Source organism: Diospyros lotus, chromosome 2 (genome assembly GCF_014633365.1).
Source record: "Diospyros lotus cultivar Yz01 chromosome 2, ASM1463336v1, whole genome shotgun sequence".
NCBI lineage: Eukaryota > Viridiplantae > Streptophyta > Magnoliopsida > Ericales > Ebenaceae > Diospyros > Diospyros lotus.
In genome coordinates, this window is record NC_068339.1 from 42,538,540 (window position 1) to 42,558,382 (window position 19,843).

Below are 19,843 nucleotides of genomic sequence, written 5' to 3' on the forward strand. Positions count from 1 at the left end.
TTGATATGAAAACTATTTCCTTATCATGAAAACTGAAAATGTGTTGAAAATGGTTATTTTCTTGGGCACACAATATTTAAAATACCAGAATACATATTCAAAATGCATATTTTTTATCATGTTTTTTATTTTCTATTATTACTTGGTTATTTACTAATTTAGAATTATTACCAATCAATTATAGACATAGTTACATAAATCAATCAAACTGTTATTTAGAATGCAAATATTCCAAATTACATTCAAGGTGGAAGTTGCTGACTAAGAGTTGGCTAACAAAACTCAGTTTATTCAGGAACCAGAAAATTATTTACAGGAAGCTCGGGATAAAATGAAAAATTAAGCTGATTTGTATAGAAATGACCTGCATTTCAATAAAGGAAAACTGGATTTGGCTCAAATTACAGCCCTATAGAGTAATGCAACAAATTGGCGTAGTTGATTACAAGTTGGAACTTCCAGAAAACAGTAGGATCCACCCTATTTTCGATGTTTCCCAGCTCAAGACATGTCGAGGACCTGATTTACAAGCCAATTCTCACTCCACTCCCATCCTTAAATGTGAACAATAAACCAATCCTCACACCCCTAGCCATTGTCAGCAATAGGATATTAGGGACTAAAGGGGGTTAAATGAAACAAGTACGAGTGCAGTGGTTGGGGTTACCAGTGGAAGAAGCTGTTTGATGAGATTTTCAGCAGTTTTTTCTACTCTAAACTAACTTAAACCTTGTGGACAAGGTTCATTTTGCAAGGGCAGGGAATGATATGAATGCCAGAGGAGCATTTGTACTAACAAGAATAATTATTGCAAGTGGCAGCCAGCTGTTGCAGATGAGTTTATTTCTAAAAGCTGTTATATTATTTGTTTAATTTCTGTAGTAATTATATTAGTTGTTATGATCAGTTAGCTGTTGTAGAGTTATATCTGTTGTACTGTTAATTAGTTGGAGAATGGTTGAAGATCACTGCAAAAGTACTCTTTTCTCCAATTTCCTAGTATAAGTGGTTGCTGTACTCAATTCTTTTGGAATATGAAGAATCAGAATTCAGTTTTCCTCTCCCTTTCTTTTCTCTCTAAAATTCCTCATCCTAGATCATTTTGCTTAGGTCTGATCACTGGCTTGCAGTTAAAACTTATTCAGAACTGAGAAAAAGAATTGAGTGATTACAGTGAAGCTGATAACTAACCAAGGGGAGCAGAGTAGTATTGTTCCAGGAAGGAGAAGTTCCAGGAAGAAGATCCCTAAAAGGTATTAGGTGGAAGAGATGTTCCTAGCTGGAATAGGACTAAATGCATTGAGGAGAAGCTTAGGAGATCAAGGCTGGAACTTGAAGTACAACTGTGCAGAGCTTTATAGCTGTGTTTGTGGAGCTGAGCTCTTGCTGCTTGTACAGGGAAGTTGAGAAGTTGTTTCTTTGTTTGTTGGTAGTTATTCCTGTTAGTTTACAGTTGTGAGTTAGTTTGATAGCCTTCAGGCAACAGCATTGAACTTTTATAAGAATCAATTCAGTCTTCTTCTCCTTCTCTGTTTCTTCTTCTTACATTCTTCTCTCTCGATGACCTCTTCTTCTTAAGAAGCATCTCCATTCTCCTTGGGCAAGAAGCTAATCACTGGTTTCATTTAGCGAATATTTTCTGTAACAGAAACCCATTAATTGAAACTTAATTTTGAAAATTCTGTCATTGTACATCACAACTAGCAAGCATATAGTCACGAAATAAGGCCTTGAAGGGCTTTCTTAAGAAGAGATCTGGAGAACAGTCTTTAAGGCTATGTAGTTAGGCTTTTGGTAGCAGAGGAAATTTATTGGAAATTGTTAGAATTAGTATATTATATACAGTGTTGTACATATATATATATGTGTGTGTAATATATATATATATAATAGAGATAGGGTTGTACCTAGTGCTTTACCTAGTTGTACCTTATTGGTATATATAGTTATACCAATTGTGAATAAGTGAACTCAACATTTTTCTATCAAAACATCACATGGTATCAGAGCCACAAACTCTCTAAACCCAGCCACCGTCACTACCACCGGCCGTCGCTGCTGCCACCTGACACTGCCGATGGTCAAATCTCCACCATCAGTCAGTCCTCTCCATTGCGATCGCCGTTGGGCTCTCTATCGTCATCAGTCGATGGCCTCTTCTCCACACCATCACCATTGCCGCTATCTCTCTTGGTCGTTTCTCAAATTTGGAACATCTCGTGGCCGTTTCATCTTCCATCACCAAGATTCGCGCCTCACTCTCTCAGATCTGATTGTTCCCATCTAGATTTGGTCGCTTTCGTCCGGATTTGGCTGTTCCCGTCCAGATTCGACCACTCCCGTCTCAGATCTCATGGTCGCTTATCAGATCTCGTGGCTGGTTTCACAGATCCGACCATTCCCGTCCAGATCTGGTCATTCCCGTCCTGATTCGGCCACTCCTGTCTCAAATCTTGTGGCTGGTTTCTTAGATCCAGCTATTCCCGTCCAGATCCGGTCGCTCCCGTCTAGATCCAACCACTCCCGTCTCAGATCTCGCGGCCACTTATCAAATCTTGTGGCTGGTTTCTCATATCCGGCTGTTCCCATCCAATTTTGGCCGCTCTTGTAGATATACCATATAATATACATAAAGGTACGTTATGGCCAAGATGACATTATAAAATGTATATCTGGAGTGGTTGCCAAGATAATGCAATTATAAAATGTATATCTAGAGTGGTGGCCAAGGATGATGCAATTATAAAATGTACATGTGAAGTGGTGGCCAAGGCAGGAGCGTCCGCATGGAGGGTAATAAATAGGCTTGGGCGCAAGGTGGAGAAGGGTAGGGAAGAGAAGAGAAAGAAGGAAGAAGAGAAAGAGGGAAATACAGAGAAAAATAGAGAAAAAAAATAGTAGAAAGTCTTCGAAAAATTTTAGAAATTTATTTAGAGTTCGAGGAATGTGTTAGGGCTCAGAATTTAGCAGGTTGGCACCAGAGTCGAGGTTGAGCTCGAATTTCGAGGCATTTTGAATTACATTTAAGGTGAGTATTCTACTTGGAAACTTGGTTTTAAGTTGTGAGTTGTTCACTACCAAAACTTGTTTAATGTGAGTTGTTCACTACCAAAACTTGTTTACCGTGAGTGTTCGCCCCCAAAACTTGATTTACTGTGAGTGCTCTACCTAGAAACTTGGTTTTAAGTTGTGAGTGGTTCATTTCCAAAACTTAATTTACTATGGGTGTTTTACCCTAAAAACTTGGTGTTTGTTCTTTTTAAAAATGTTCTGATTTCATGCAAAATGGTTTTATTGCATGCAAACGGTAACCGGTGACGGTTGGTTTATGAGGGAGATTTGTCTCTAAATGTTTTGAACTTGTGCATTACATTTTATAAAATGTTGTTTATATGATGCATTGAATTGTGAAATGTGGCATTATCTTGCGTTTTGTGTGTTCGTATGGAATGTCAGTCTAAGATATTGTCTGGATAGTGTAGCCATAATTCTCCAAGGGCGTGACGAAATAACATGAGTATTTTGTGCTGGTGTACATGCCGAGATAGCCGTCTTAGTTTCCGTGCTAGGCCGTTTGGTCAGGGAAGTTGCACTAGGATGACTAGGTGGCCCATATTGTGTTGTTCATGTGGGATGTCAGCCTAGGATGTTGTCTGAATAGTGTAACCATAATTCTTTAAGGGCGTGACGGAATAATAAGGGTATCTTGTGTTGGTGAGTATGCTGGGATAATTGCCTTGGTTTCTGTGCCAAGCTGTTTGGTCAGGGAAGTTGCACTAGGATGGCTAGGTGGTCCATGTGAACTTTTGGAATTGGGATTGTGTGGTGGTTTCTGGATGCTTAGAGTGGGAACGTAATCTTTAACGTAAATGTGGTAAGCCGGGTTCCTGCGTTGATGTGACCCTCCTGGGCCGGGAGTTGGTAACGATTGTTCCCGAGATATTGGAGAGATGCGTTGACTTGCCCCTCTTAAACTAGAATCGCGTCGTGTCGATGTGTCGGTATGGTGGCATAACTTTTAGAGAGATTGCTCTTTTTCCGTGGTAGGGGTTAAGCGCTTTGGGATTCTCTTGGGCTAGGGCTTACCGGGTTGTGTTGGTTTATTTCATGTCTTGCATTCATTCATGAAAACATGATTTTGAACTCTCACTTAGATGATTCATCATCTAATATGAACTTTGTCCGTGAAATATTCAAACGTTCCAAGTGAAGGCAGCAGTGCGAAGGGAAAGGGAATTGCCGAGGAGTGACGGCGATTAGTGGATGTTTTATATTATGTCGTTTTAATTATGTTGTTTATTTTGAGGATGTCATGTAAACGTTGGTTCGACTTTATATTATGAATAAAGTGGTTTCGATTATGATTTATTGAGGTTTCAATCTAGCTTCCGCATTTGAGATGATGTACCTATCTTAGTTTATTGATGGTTCATAGTTGATATACTAAGAAGGTATAACGGGATCTTCGGGAAACGGTTTTTGTGATGAGTTTCTATTTGGAAAAAAATTATATATCCTCGGAATCTTACGTTACCTAACGCCTTGGGAGAGCGGGGTGTTACAAGTAGAGTCAAGTCTAAGCAAGGATTCTCCTATTTTGTTACATTCGTTGATGATCATTCTCGTTATACTTGGTTTTACTTAATGAAATATCGTATTGAATTGCAATCTTTTTTTACTTCCTTTTGTAATAAAATTTCTACTCAATTTGGTCGTTCCATTCGAATTCTTCGCAGTGATAATGCCAAGGAATATTGTTCTCATGCATTTCAGGTTTTTCTCTCATCTCGGGGCATTGTCTTGTCCTTATATTCCACAATAAAATGGGATGACTAAACGTAAAAACCGCCATTTCATTGAGACTGCTCAAACACTTCTCCTTCACATGCATGCTCCTTCTGTCTTTTGGGATGCTGCTTTTCTCACTTCTAGGTATATAATCAACTGGATGCCATCTACTATTCTGAATGGGGCCATTGCATATACTTTACTTTTTCCTCACGATCCCATCTATCCTATCCCCCTTCATGTCTTTGGATTAACTTGTTTTGTCTATCTTCTTTCCCCTGGTCATGATAAATTATTTCCTTGCTCGATCAAGTGTGTGTTCCTAGGCTACTCTCATCATCAGAAGGGATATAAGTGTTACTCCCCTGAACTTGGTAGATACTTTCTCTCTTCTAATATCACATTCTTCGAGTCTACACCTTTTTTCTCTTCTTCGTCTAATGGGTTTTCTTCCTCTTTTCATGAGGTCCTACTTGTCTCTTCTTTTCCTTCTCTAGTTCTAGTACTGTTTCTGTTCCTCTCCAAACTTATCAGCGTCATTCTAAGCCTCCATCAGTGCCTTCAACTCTTGCTCCTCCTATTGTAGATGATGGTATTTCTCCAAACTCATGTCTTCCTCCAAATAGTGCCATTATTCCGTCTCCCTCCGACTCTACCCAAGCTCCCATTCACCGTGATACACGTTCCACTCGTAATCCTGATCCGATTTATACCTTTGTGAGCTATCACCATTTATCACCTGTTTATTCTGCTTTTGTCTCTGCTCTTTCGTCTATTTCTATCCCTAAGACAGATGCTGAAGCTCTTTCTGACCCTAGGTGGAGACATGCTATGGATGAAGAGATGTCTGCCTTGTTGGCTAATGAGACATGGGATCTAGTTTCTCTCCCTCCGAGGAAGTCTATTGTTGGTTGTCGGTGGGTGTTTATAGTTAAGGTTAGAGATGGTTCTATTGATCGTCTAAAGTCTCGGTTGGTTGCTAAGAGTTATACTCAAATTTTTGGTTTGGATTATGGTGATACATTCTCTCATGTGGCTAAGATTGCTTCCGTTCGTGTTTTTCTTGCTATAGTTGCTATTCAGCAATGGCCTCTTTATCAGTTGGATGTTAAAAATATTTTTCTTCATAGCGACCTTCAAGAGGAAGTGCATATGGAGCAACCTCCTGGTTTTGTTACTCAAGGGGAGTCTCGACTGGTATGTCGCCTGAAAAAGTCCTTATATGGTTTGAAGTAATCTCCTCGATGTTGGTTTGGTCGCTTTAATTCGGTCATCCAGTCTTTTGGTATGAGTAGAAGTGAAGATGATCATTCTGCTCTCTATCGCCATTCTCTTGATGGAGTCATATTATTGGTGGTGTACGTAGATGACATTATTATCACAGGAAAAGATGATGTTGGTATTGGGCAATTGAAGACTCACTTGCATTCTTATTTTTAGACCAAAGATTTGGGCAGGATGAAGTATTTTCTTAGCATTGAAGTAGTTCAATCTGCCCATGGTGTGTGCATCTCTCAAAGGAAGTATGTCTTAGATATTTTGGAAGAGACTGGTATGCTTGATTCCCGGCCTATAGATACTCCTATGGATCCTAATGTTAAGCTTGTACTAGGATAGGGGGAGCCATTGGAGGATCCTTGGCGATATAGGAGACTGGTTGGGAAGCTTAATTATCTCACCATCACACGGCCTGACTTCTCTTTTGTTGTTAGAGTGGTAAGTCAATTCTTGGACTCTCCATGTGATAAATCATTGGCACGCTTTAGTGCGTATCTTGAGATACATTAAAAGTGCTCCTGGTAAAGGCTTGTTGTTTGAGAACATATGACAAACAGGTTGTTGGGTATACTGATGCATATTGGGCTGGTTGTCCCATAGATAAGCGCTTTACCTCGAGTTATTGTATTTTGATTGGAGGAAATTTAGTGTCTTGGAAGAGTAAGAAGCAGAATGTGGTGACTAGATCTAGTGCAAAAGCTGAATATCGAGCTATGGCTTTAGCCACATATGAGTTGATTTGGCTCAAGCAACTTCTTACGGAGTTGAAGTTTAGAGATTCAGGACCTATGAAACTTATTTGTGATAACCGAACGGTTTTTCATATTGCCTCTAATCTAATTTTTCATGAGCGAACCAAACACATAGAGATAGATTGTCACTTTGTGAGACAAATTGATTTCTGGAGAGATTAGTACGTCATTTGTGTTGTAATGACCAGCTGGCTGATCTTCTTACCAAGCCATTATGGGGTCCACAACTTGCCTATATTTGTACCAAGCTAGGCCCATATAATATATATACGCTCGCTTGAGAGTGATTTTCATGAGCGAACCAAACACATAAAGATAGATTGTCACTTTGTGAGAAAAATTGATTTCTGAAGAGATTAGTACGTCATTTGTGTTGTAATGACCAGCTGACTGATCTTCTTACCAAGCCATTACGGGGTCCACAACTTGCCTATATTTGTACCAAGCTAGGCCCATATGATATACATACGTCCGCTTGAAGGGGAGTGTTAAAATTAGTATATTATATACATAGTTATTAAAGGCGCGCCTAGGCGCAAGGTGCCAGTTTGGCGCCTCGCCTGGGCTGAGGTGAGGCGGTTTCAGCAAGGCGCTGGCCTTGCAAGGCGAGGCGCTGAGGCGCGAGGTGCGCCTCATGAAACCCGTGGCCTGCATCCTCTCTTCCTTTCCTCTCCAGCCTCCCCTCTTCTCAGTTCCAACATGCATACATCACAACTTATTTATATTTCTTTAGTTTAAGTAAATGTCCACATTTTCTTTTATTTATATTTTACCTTCCATTTACTTTAATACATAAATGTAAATAAGAAAATACCCCCCATTTGGATTCAATAAAAATATCTAAAAAATCAAAATCCATAACAATAAAAAAATAGAATTTTGATTTTAGTACAAACTCAGGATTTAGCGATTTTACCACCCCCAAAATACATACCTACTATTTCTTGAAAAATTCATTAGAAATCATTTTAACAACAATGAATATTAGCTATCAAAATACCGGGAGATAGTTTTTCAAAATGAAAACATTTTCTTCTATGTCTCCTTATAATGCGCTAATCTTCTAGACTTAGAAAAAATACGCTAATCTTCCAGATCTAGAAAAATAGCATTTTTCAAAATGAAAACATTTTTTTGATTGTGGACTTATAGTGTTTATTGATTGTGGAGAATACTAAAGCTATTCCAAAATGTCCTCCATCAATAAAACAAGAGATTGGAGAGTACATGCAAAAGAAGAAAAATAACATGGATGAGCAAATTGCATGATGAATGAATCAACTTTGATGTTGTTAGTTTAGAATTTGAAGATAATGAAACATTAATGATATGTATGACTTATTATTGATAATTTGATAGTTTTTTTTATGATTTTACAAGATTTTGAGTTTTTTTTCTAAAAGGTGCGCCTCGCCTCATGCGCCTCGCGCCTCAGGCTCCAGGACCTTTTGCGCCTCGCGCCTTTCAGAACTATGATTATATACAATGTTATATATATATGTGTAATATATATATATATATAATAGAGATAGGGTTGTACTTAGTGCTTTACGTAGTTGTATCTTATTGGTATATATAGATATACCAATTTTGGATAAGTGAACACAATGTTTTTCTCTCAAAACATCACAAAAATAAAAGTTGAGTATGATTTTCTTTAAGAAGACAAGAGCACCATAATTTTCCATAAAATGGCTAATGCGAATAGGTTAAGAAATAACATTTGCAAGTTGAGAGTTGAAGAAGTGGTGAGGAAAAGGATATTTCTCAAAAGGTGATATTCTACAATAGTATCTTCACTGAGTAGGAGTGGAGACATCTTCATGCTAGGTTAAATTTCAACACTTATCTCTAGAGGGCAGCGGGAGCGGAGAGGCTGGAGAAGTGTTCATGGAAGAAGGGGTGCTTGGGCTCTTAGTACCTTAAATGGAGACAAAGCCTCAGGTCTAAATGGGTTCTCTTTCGTGTTTTTCATCAGTCACCTTTTTATCTTTAATCCCAAGGGTGAGCAATGCTGTAGGGTAAGAAGAATTTAGACTAATTTGTATTGTGGGAAACATTTACAAGATCACAGCTGAAGTTTTGTCAATAAGAGTTCAGTAGGTTATTGAGAACACCATTTTTGCAGGAATGGAAATAGGAACCCACCCTAATGAATACATGGTAATAGGTTATTATTTTTACATATAGTCCCATTCTTTTAGTATAGGGTGTCTTATGTAAAAAATATAAAACTTTTAATCTTCAAGGTCTGCTCCTTCCCATTGCCAAATTTGAGCTTATGATGCTTTAGGAGAGATTTTTTTTATTTTTTGAATCTTCAAATCTACTTTTATCTATTAATATACTTTTAGTATTATTTTGATTTCTATATTTTAGTAGTAATTTGGGACATAAAGGTATCTATATTGGAAAAAATTGTTGAAAACACAAATACTTTTTAGAGATGAATTATTATGTTAAATTATTTTTTCATTTTTATATTAATTAATTGGGTAATGGGTACTTGATGGGTTCATTATTTGATAGATATGAAGAATTAAATACATTTCCAATGGAGATAGGGATGTGAGGATGGGGATGGGAGAGGGGGTCTTGATCTCCATTCTTACATTTCTAAGAACCAAAATGCTTTTGTGGGTGGACACCAAATCTTAGGTTTTGTCTTAATAGCTAATGAGTGCATGAATGCTAAGTTGAAAAGTATGTCTCCAGGGATCATCTGCAAAATATATTCAGAAGGGTTATCCAACAACAACATAGCAAGTCTTAATCCCACTCGCAAATTCAAGGCACATGATTATGTCAAATGGAATTTTTTGTTATTTGTTTTGGATATGATGAGTTCTGGGTTTAGATGGAGGAAGTGGATTTCATTCTACTCTCAGCTGTTAGATTCTCAGTCCCTTATTAATGGTGTTCAAAAAAGCTTTTTTAGTACCTTTAACCTTGTGTGAGGCTAATAGTTTTCATTTCCCATCTCATGGAAACCCTTTTCACTCCGCTTAGCCTTATCCCCCTCTAGGGGTATCTTAGTGATAGGTAGAGAATTGAGGCAAGGGAACCCTCTCTGTTCTTTGTTGTTTTATTCATGGTAGTCTTTAGCCTTGTGTTATGGAGTCTAGAAAACCAAGTGTGGGCAAACATAGGGAGATCCAAACTTGAAGATCTCTCATTGAAAAAATCTCATCTCCTTTTCGCAAATGATACTTATTATCCCTTTTTGTGTGGCTTTGGATAGAGATTTGAGACTCTTGAGGGCAACATTATGTTGTCTTCAGCTGATTTTGGTCATGTGAACATGGCTAAGAAATCAGTTGGGGAGGTGTAAGGTGGGAGATCTTCCCTCTTTCTATTTGGACTTACTTGTGGATTACTTGAAGCCTATTTGGAATAGGTAGTTAAAACATTTGTGTGAAACTGGCCTCTTGGAAGAGGTAATACCTTCTCCAAAGGAGATAAACTTATCTTAAGATTGATTGTTTTATTCCCCCATGCCACTTACACCATTCTTTGTTCTTGTCTCCTATTTCTATCATAAGAAATTGGAAAGGTTACGAAGGGATTTTTTGTCATGACCCAATTACACATCAATAGTTTATTGGAATTGTAATGCCCGAGATTTTTAAGTTCAAATAGGACATTTCAAAGGGTTATGAAAGTCTTGAGATAAAAGTTCAGTTTTTGAACTAGGGACAAAATCATAATTTTGAAGTTCGGATATAAGTGTAATTTTTGAAAAAGAAACCCAGGAACAAGTGTAATTTACTAAAAGACCTAGGAATTGGTGAGATTCAAGGATAGCTTGGGGACTTAAATGAAATGGATTTCAAAACTTATTAAATATGACTTTGGATTTCAAAACTTATTAAATTTGGCTTTGGATTCCCAATAAAATTCCAATATAGTTTGAGACGTGGCGGGATAGGACTGAGACAAGTGGCGATGTAATGATTGTGGTGTTAGGTGGTGGGACACTTGGCGGAAGAGGATTAGTCGGAAAGTTCTATAAATAGGGCCATGGATGTGAAGATCAAGGATTCAAAATAATTTTGGGTCACTTTGAGTTCCATTTTGAGGGATTGAGAGGGAGGGATGTGTTCTTGAGAAAGAGAGCAAAAATTTGCAAAAAGAAGGGGAGGAATCAGAGAAGAAACGAGGGAGAACGGGCTTCGCCAAAAAAATCGAAGCTTCGTCGGGGTTCAGGCCAAACCAGTCGAAAAATAACGAGGTAAGTTCGATTTTTTGTTATATTCCTGTAAAGGGGGAAGATAGGAAGCCATAGATTCAAACGGGGGTCGAATTGGAGCTAAAACGAGGAAGATATGGTCGAAAAACCAGAGAGGTCGCGTGCTGTCGTCGGAGAAGACGGTGGCACGTGCAGAACATGTGTCGGAAGGGGCTGCGAGTGAGGGCACGTGGCCAGCCGTCTTGGGGCACGTGAGGGCCCTTTTTGCCTGAAATTTTGCATATCAACTCCTCTTTTAATTCTCTACAATCCTATATAAAAATATATGATGTTTGGTTTATAGGAACTGATGTTTTCTGTAGAAAAATCGTCGGATCCACTTTTAAACAGGCAAGCTTCGACTTTTTTATTTCCTTTGTGCAAGCGCCTAACCCTCTCTTTATGTTCTTCAATCTCTATGCAAGTCTCCATGGTTTCTTCATATTTTATCCCTTCCCTTACCGTGACTCAGTTCCACGCAATAATAATATAAATTCGCGTGGCAACCATTTTATGATTTGTGCTTTATTGATGGGTCTATTGTCAATGAAATACGTCAAGCAAATGGTTCTTTGGTGTTGTTGTTTATGTCCGTCACAGGGCTTTGTATCACTCCGCTTTCTTTAGGAATGATGTTTGACCCATTGGGGTTAGGTTCTTAAAAGAGTTGGTTATGGTTTTCTTGGGTTGTGTTAAAAGTCTTAATGAGAAAAAGTGTAGTGTTCGGTAATATGTATAACGACACAGTTTCCTATGTTTAAGAAGAGACGAGAACATGTATGGTATGATGATGTTCATGTTATCAAGTGCATGAAGAGTTATGAGAAAAAGTTATGAGATGTTAAGTCTAAAGAATGTAAGTTTAATGTTGTCTGTGTATGTCTAAAGGTATGGGGTACAGAGTTACTAACTATCGATTGTGAGTCGTGGCAGTCGATAGCTAGATGTATGGGGTTTGGGTTGCATTCATTGGGAGGAACATTCTTTGTATGTGTGGTGATGTGTGCACATTGGCATGACCCGGTTGGTCTAAAAGTCAACTTGGGTACCTTAAGTGAGCATATGTTTTTAGAGCATTTTGCATGTGTGTTCTTATGTGGGCGTAACATGACCCGATGCTTGGTTTATGGGGGCCTTGACATCACGTTTATGCTGCAGATGCCATTGCATTTCTTATGTGTTGCATTGCATGGTGAGAAAGAGTGGTTATGAGAGGTGGGTGAGGCCCACGGCGTAAGCCTGTGGAACGGATCCACGACAGTAACATGTTATGATGATATGCTATGTTATGATGATATGTCAATGATGATGATATGATAGCCTATATTGGGCTGCTAGCAGGTTTGTACGTGAAACTTGGGCACCGGTACGTGTATCTTATGTGGGCCTCAAGGACCCTCTATGTGCAGTTTGACTTTATGTTTATGCATTTAGAGCTAAGGCATGAATCAATCATGGTATGGTATGTGGTTATATTGACATGAATTGCATGGGGTGTTGGGAGAAGGTCTATTTTTAACCTATGGCCTTTTTTTCTTGAGCTTGCTGAGTTTTGTGACTCACCATTGCTTTCCATCATTCTAGGTAAGGGATTCGCTGAGTTGGCAGGTACGTTCAGCGGGGTTTGGGTCCAGACGTTGAGCCATGGTAGCAAGTGCAGAGTTCTCCCAAAACTAGAATCCTGGGTGTCATTTTGTTTGGTCACGTCTCATGTTGTGTACGGTTATGTAAGAGTGGTTGTAAATTGTCATGTGATTAGAAAGCTATGGTTTTTAATTAAAAGAGTTTGGTGTGAGTTTTCGGTTTTTGCGTTATTGTTCTATATCATCCAAATAATGACCCTCTCACGGATCCTCTATGCTAGCGGGGGCTTCAGGAGGCAGGGCCGTTACAGGAATTGTCTTGATTATGTCATTTGGTTCCATGAGTTCAAGAGTTAACTTTAATTAAAACTTTTGGGTGAGGGCTCATGTTATTATAATTGATGTAAGTGTCACCCAGAACTAGTATTTAGTTGAGTACAGGCCAATATATTCTTTCAAATTGACCTAGGTCATATTTATAAGATATGATATTTTTGGCCTAATGTGAATAGCCTGTAGGTTAGGATTGACCCTGCACTATTATTGTGTAGACTCAGGCTAGGAAATTATGTTTGAGAATTGAGGCTAACCTTGGGTTAGGTTTATGAGAGATTTTGGGCTAGCAAAGACATCAAGGCCTAATGGAAGGGAGTTTATCATAACCTAATCCTGCATATGTAGTCTATTAGGAAGGTCTTCAGTTTATTATTTCATCCCATAAATCCAAGAATTAACTTCAGTTAGTACTTTTTGGTCAGGGCCCATGGTGTTGACATTTTCTATGTCATGGTTTAGGCAATGAGTTTAAATTTTATCTTCTCAAGTGTGCACAGATGTGTATTGATGGCAGTGAGGGTTGGATAAGGATTAGAAACTTGCGTGGTGGTATATTCTTTGGTGCTATGAGTCTGAGTTAACTTTGGGTAGCACTTTTGGATGAGGTTCGTAGAGTTACATTTTCTGTAGGTGGTATGAATGCATGTTTGTATTCCTTGCGTGGTGTTCTTAGGCCTGTCAGTTTAATATGGTATTTTTTTGGGGAAGTGGCTGCACACAAATATAGGAGTCATAGGGGAATATGGAGATCTTATGTAGTGTCCTTATATTGTTTTTCTTGAGGGGGACTATTATGAGGATTTTGGTGATTTTAGTCATCTTATTCTTTTTATGGCTGCGAGGGGATGGGGTTGGTTTTGGCACAATAGGAAGTGAAGTCACTGGCCTCTGGTAGATTTCCTTCCTAGCTTTTGTAGTGTGATAGGGATGTAAATGGGTCCCCAATTAACCCCATTCAAAATCCTCCTAATTAAAACAAGTATGAAAATTCATAATTAGGGGGTATAGGCATAAGGCTTATTATAACATTTGTTAAAACATGTAAATGGGGTTAATTGGGGAATTCGTTTACATCCCTAATAGTGTGGCTGCTAATGAAGAGTATATGGTGATGGATTGCTTCATTATAACTCCTAATGGCATAGTGTGGTCCTTGGAGTTAAACAAGAAATTAGGACTAAGAAATAAACTCACTGTCAGCTTTTCTTGGTACAATGCTGTGCAATGACAAGGCATGGGGAGGACAGATGGGATGAAACTCTTCACAAAGGGAACTTTTTACTTGTTCATTTTATAGTGCCCTTTTTGATAAAGTGCTCTTGTACTTTTCTTGGAAAGCTATATGGAAATTGTCTCAAAATATGAGATTGTTTGATACATTATTAACTAACTGATTTCATATATTAGCCTTGACTTGCTCATCCTTATGGATTCGGATCCTTCTACTCTCTACTTAGTGCTTTCAAGTACTGCTTTCACATGTTAGCTTGGACTTTTGCTGATCCTTGTGGATTCAGATCTTTCTACCCTCTGATAAATACTTTTGCAGGTTTAGATGCCCAGTGATAAACGACAACATATCAGGCCTTGAATGTCCAGTGATAATTTTTTTTTTTTTTTTTCAAATATGAATTTCTTTTGTCCAGGGAGAGGGAATGAAAGGAAAAGACATTATTTTTGGCTTTTCTTTGACATTTTTCTTTCAATCATCAGGCATTGTATTGGAAACCTAAGCATTGTGGACCATTGTTGGAATTAATGGGTCTTAAATATGCGAATTGGAAAGGTCTCCAAGACTGGACACGACTGTTCATACGAGACGCGGGTGAGTGGATATGTCCATTTGAGTGAGTGGTCACATTATTTGGATGTGAAAGATGCAAAGGAAGAGATATGTACCTTTGCCAGATGGTGCAATCTGAACCGTCAGGTCGTGACCAAATATGAAAGAATGCGATTTAGAGATGAAGATTAAACTGGGTCAAATAACATGACCTTTCATGATTAGACACTTGAAAACTATAAATAGGACCCCCCCCCCCCCCCCCCATATTCTATTTTCTCCATCCCAAAATCAATTCAAGTAAATTGATTTCTTTCTTTCCTCCTCCAATATACTTCCTTTCTATAAACTTCAATTATTGTCAAGTGTGTGAGATTCTAATCTCTTTCCTCCAGTCAACAAGAAGAGTACTATCAAGTTTGATTTCGCTCGTCAAAGTTAGTATAGTGCTATACTAATTCTTGGAAGAAGTGTTGTATCTTGGGAGATAGACGTCCATTGGTCCTTCAACACCATTGAGGGGGTGAAATCTATCTTAAGGAGATTTGCTTCAGCATACCTCACTTCAATCCGATTCTATATTCTTTTTCCAAATTTCCTTTCATTATACAATTGTGTTTCCGTTTTGTTATTAATGTGCATATTATCCTAGTCAAATTCAGATTTTTTACAACAATCATAACATTAAGCCATTGAGCCCTTGCTAATTGTCAACACTAGTGAGTTTTAAGAAGTGCAATATTTATACCTTGTTTAGAGTATTTTGGCGATTGATAATTTCATTTGTTTGTAACGCCATAAATTTACATTTGCAGCAGAAATCAAAAGGAATACAAAACTCTTACTTCAACTCTAAAATTAGACTGACACCACTTGCCAACCTTTTTGGCTTTCTAGGTATGACGTTGCAGCATTCCTCAGCTACAGAGTTCTTTGTTCTGGCGAACTTGTAAGATCTTTATATTTTATATCTTGATATATGAATCTAGAATTTCATCAATGCTACGAAACATTACTTTAACAGAAAAAGGAATAAAAAATTGCATTGTTCCTTTTTAATAATTTTTTCCTTCTGCTTCCTTTCAATTTCTCTAGCCTTTTTACTTAATATTAACATCTGTAGTCTTCCACGAGTCTTTACGAATTAGGTTAGTTATATTTATGCATTGTTCTGTATTTTTGAACCTGTGTCCCTTTCCATGGAATTATCATTTAATGAAATGAACTAGCTTTCTGTCACGCCCTAGTTGGGCTAGGGTTTAGTCTTTAGGATGGGAATTGAGAAGATTAAGAGATGAAGAGAGAAGAAATGGGAGGGAGAACTCAGATGGAAGAAAGGGAAACAGCAAGAAAGAGGGAGAATGCTCAAGAGACAGAGAGAGAAAGGTAACAGAAAGTGAGAGAGACAGAGCAGAAAAGATTCATTTCATTTCTCAACATGAACTCCCATTCTCTAGCTGTGGCTTATTTATAGCCTCACAGCCTCAAACATGCACCCATGTGCAGTACAACCAGTAAGCATACCCGCCTCTATAACACTTTCTATGTTGAATTCTAAAATATGTAAGTTTGTTTATCCATTGTTGGCATGAGTTAATAGGGTATTTTTTTGCCACTAGTGGCAGTTCATAGCACGAGTATAACCTTAGGATACCTTAAAGCCAATGCCAGGTTCCTGTGCCTTCATTGGCTAGCTGAAGTAGAGGATTAGAATGATTGTAGTTTCACATTCTTGTGCTTGAATAGTCCTTGAGAGTATTTGGCTTGTAGTTGGTTAGTTATGGTGGACCACATGCTGGAGGGTAGCCTGAGGGCAGGTTGCTTGGAGAGAGGAGGGACCTCAGTCCTCTGCGATATGCATGCTTGCCTTTCATCCTGTGTAAGCCTTATGCTGTCATGAACACATCAGCCTTGGCCAAATGCCTACAAGTAAACTGGTTATTGTGCTTGTCAATCAACAACTCTAGGCCAAAATTAGCCACTCCACTGTCCCTTGTAAGGTGTGGCTGCATCATTAGATAGTAATATTCAAAACCCTAGCGTTCATCAGAAGAACGTGCTACAGCCTTTCACAGGCATAATTTTCCAATACCCGTGCGGCACTTAAGCTTCTCAATTCCTTCACTGGAGAAAGCCTAAGTTCAGCCTTACTTCCTAAAAATTGTAGTGTTAGATTGAAAGAACATAGAAGAGAATGGCAAAGGAAACACTCAAGCGTATTTTGGAAAGGGCCTTGTATTACACTTCAAAATTGTACACCTTTCTTGGATTCCTTTACCAATGAAGCCTTCCCCTATTCATGGATTGGTACATCTAAAGATATTTACACGCTGCTATAAGCTTCTCAATACATTGTACTTCTGTAGAATCTTCTAGGGAACCCTAGTACCATCTAGAATACTCTTGGTACTTCTAGAGTGTTCTAGATTATTCAGGAAGCATGTAGATTCTCTGGAATTTTCTAGACATCCCTGGAAAATACCGCATTCTTCTATATCTTCCTACTCTCTAGGTGTGATCTCTATTATATGTAGTTGAGATTGACACCCATTTATGTGATTCTTGACTACAGTGCCTGCATAGCCTAATCTCCAGTCCTTAGGCTGCAAGAGTCATATCAACAGTTGAGCTTCTGAAATCTCACTCCATCTAACATAGATTTTTTCAATGGTTATGCCATATGGACTGTGAAACCCTGCAAGGAATGTTGCCCCTATGAGCAGATATACTACTCCAAAGCTCCTTTAGCTTTCAGATCCTACAGGGGCCAGATCTAGACTCACTTGAAGAAATAAATGGGCTGTTGACTCAGATGACTCAGATCTCATATTAGTGGACCAGATCTGACTGACCAGACCTGATCTTGGTCTTGTCAGACCCATTCTATTGACAGGTCCGTCCTCAAGTTACGTTTGATTTGGCATATGGAGAGCAAATATAAAAACACACTCCTGGAATTCATTTACCAATACACAAGATCATACTAGCTTTCCTTTTGGCCGCATAAAATTTTGGGAAACTGGATATTCATGGATTACATGGAGGAAGTATGAACATTAAAGAAGGAATTGTAACAATACTGGCAGAGAAAAGCAACTATGAAACCTTTATGAGAAGCAAAATGCATAATTCACACTGCACACGAGTCTGCTTCAGACTTCAGAGCTGGGGAGAAGAAAATGACACAGCTAATTCGTAATATGCTAAAAACTTGGTTTCAACAATGTCTAGGATAACCAGACAAAAACAACAATCACAAGCCTTAATCTCACTAAATGGGTATTTGTAGAATAACAATAACTAGCAATTATTCTTGTAATATGCATTTCTCTTTTTCCTTTTTTGGTGGGGCCTGTAGTTCCACTAGGAAGAACATACAGATCATCCCATACGCTGAGCTCCCCCTCTCCAACCTCACACTGGAAATCCTTATTATGCCCAGATGGAGCTGGAAGCCTGGACCTCCCAGAAGGGAGGGCCGGGAGATGTTAATTGTGTTGTGAGTTGCTGGCATAATGGGGAGCATGAATTCAGTAAGTATGGCAGAGACTTGCCATTTTCTAGCTCCCATTTTATGACATCATATACAACTTAATTGAGTCTGTTCTGATACTGTCTGCATCAATTGTACACTAACTCGTGCTGATATTACAGGAAGTTCGTGTTCGATTTGCTGGATTTAGTAACCTGCATGATGAATGGGTCAATGTAAAAAGAGGATTACGTGAACGTTCTATTCCTTTAGAAGCTTCAGAATGTGATCGTGTCAATGTTGGAGACTTGGTGCTATGCTTCAGGGTATGTTTTTCCTTTCTATGTAATTTATTTAACACTGAAGATGGCAAAGAAAGCTTGATTAGAAACATCTCCTCGAGTAAAAGGTAATGGAGACATTACTGATGTAACATTTGGCAACTGCTGGAGAGCAGCTTAACGTTGTTTTTCATGACCCCAGGAAACTGATGATCATGCAATATACTGCGATGCACACATTGTGGGAATTCAGAGGCAATTACATGATTTCACTAGCTGCAAGTGCATCTTTTTGGTTCGTTATGTCTGCGACAGAGCTGAGGTGATTGGAACTGTTATCACTCTGAGAAATCCCATTTGATGTCATCTCACTTACCCGTCATGGTTCAGAGTGATTCATTCTGACCAACCATAATAATTAAAAGGAAAATGAAAATGATAGTAATAGAGACATTCTATTGTTGAACAGTGAAAAAAGTTATATACAACCGTAACTAGTCTTACTATATTATTAGGAGATATCACAGAAAGCTATTGATATTTATTCCTCCCCTTGATTTCTCTCATGTCATTTTCTTTTCCGCGTGACAGGAAACTGTTGACTTGACAAGAATATGCCGCAGACCAGCATGATGCATTTTTCTTGCTTGTTAAAATGATGAACAGTATTAAGTTGAGAACTCGAAATTAAGCTTTTGTTATCCGCCAAGTTGTAAAGGTACTTTGTTTCCATGTTTAAAATTATGAAACATTGATTGCCTGTGGATAATCTGGGTAGTGGAGTCCAAACATGGATGCTCTTCCAAGTTGAAATGAAATGCTCAGCCAGTTTGGGAGGGATGGGGAAGAACTAAAATGCAGACAGAAATTCAACTGTATGATACATGCCCTGTTCATTTAGCTGTTTACAGCAAAATAATGGCTGCCCAATTTTCAATGGCTCTTGGACCTAATGATTTGGTTTCCAATGAACAAACAAAACAGAAGGGGAAGAAATGGTGTTGTCAGCTATGGACAGGTGTATATATATATATATATATATATATGCATAGACGAAACCGAAAAGACTGGCGTTCAATATGCTAACTTGGTGTTTCCTTGACGATTGCGATCGTCTGATAAAGGTTTCTTCCCCAAATGCCAAATTGTGAACACGAGAATGTCGCCCACGATTTTAACACATCTAATTAAGAAGAATGAAATTAGCAAACACAGACCATGCTTTTAAGAACAGGTGGTCTTTCCATGGCCTCAACAAAATTCCCTTTTCTTTGTAGCCCACAAAAACTGGTTAGCACGGCCTGCCAGCCAGCCAGAAAGAAATGTAGCCAAAAATGCCCCC

The 19,843-nt window shown here is 38.5% G+C and overlaps 1 protein-coding gene across 1 annotated transcript in view; it reads left to right on the forward strand.

The window, feature by feature from the left end:
- LOC127794549 (protein SAWADEE HOMEODOMAIN HOMOLOG 1) overlaps nt 1–19,492 on the forward strand; it is a 45,712-nt gene extending 26,220 nt beyond the window's left edge. The window contains exons 6-9 of the mRNA XM_052325727.1: nt 15,646–15,697; nt 18,403–18,546; nt 18,704–18,823; nt 19,093–19,492. Of these exons, the coding sequence (XP_052181687.1) occupies nt 15,646–15,697; nt 18,403–18,546; nt 18,704–18,823; nt 19,093–19,134 (358 nt within the window). The 3' untranslated portion in view covers nt 19,135–19,492. The remainder of the gene's footprint in view (nt 1–15,645; nt 15,698–18,402; nt 18,547–18,703; nt 18,824–19,092) is intronic.
- Nucleotides 19,493–19,843: the final 351 nt, after the last annotated feature.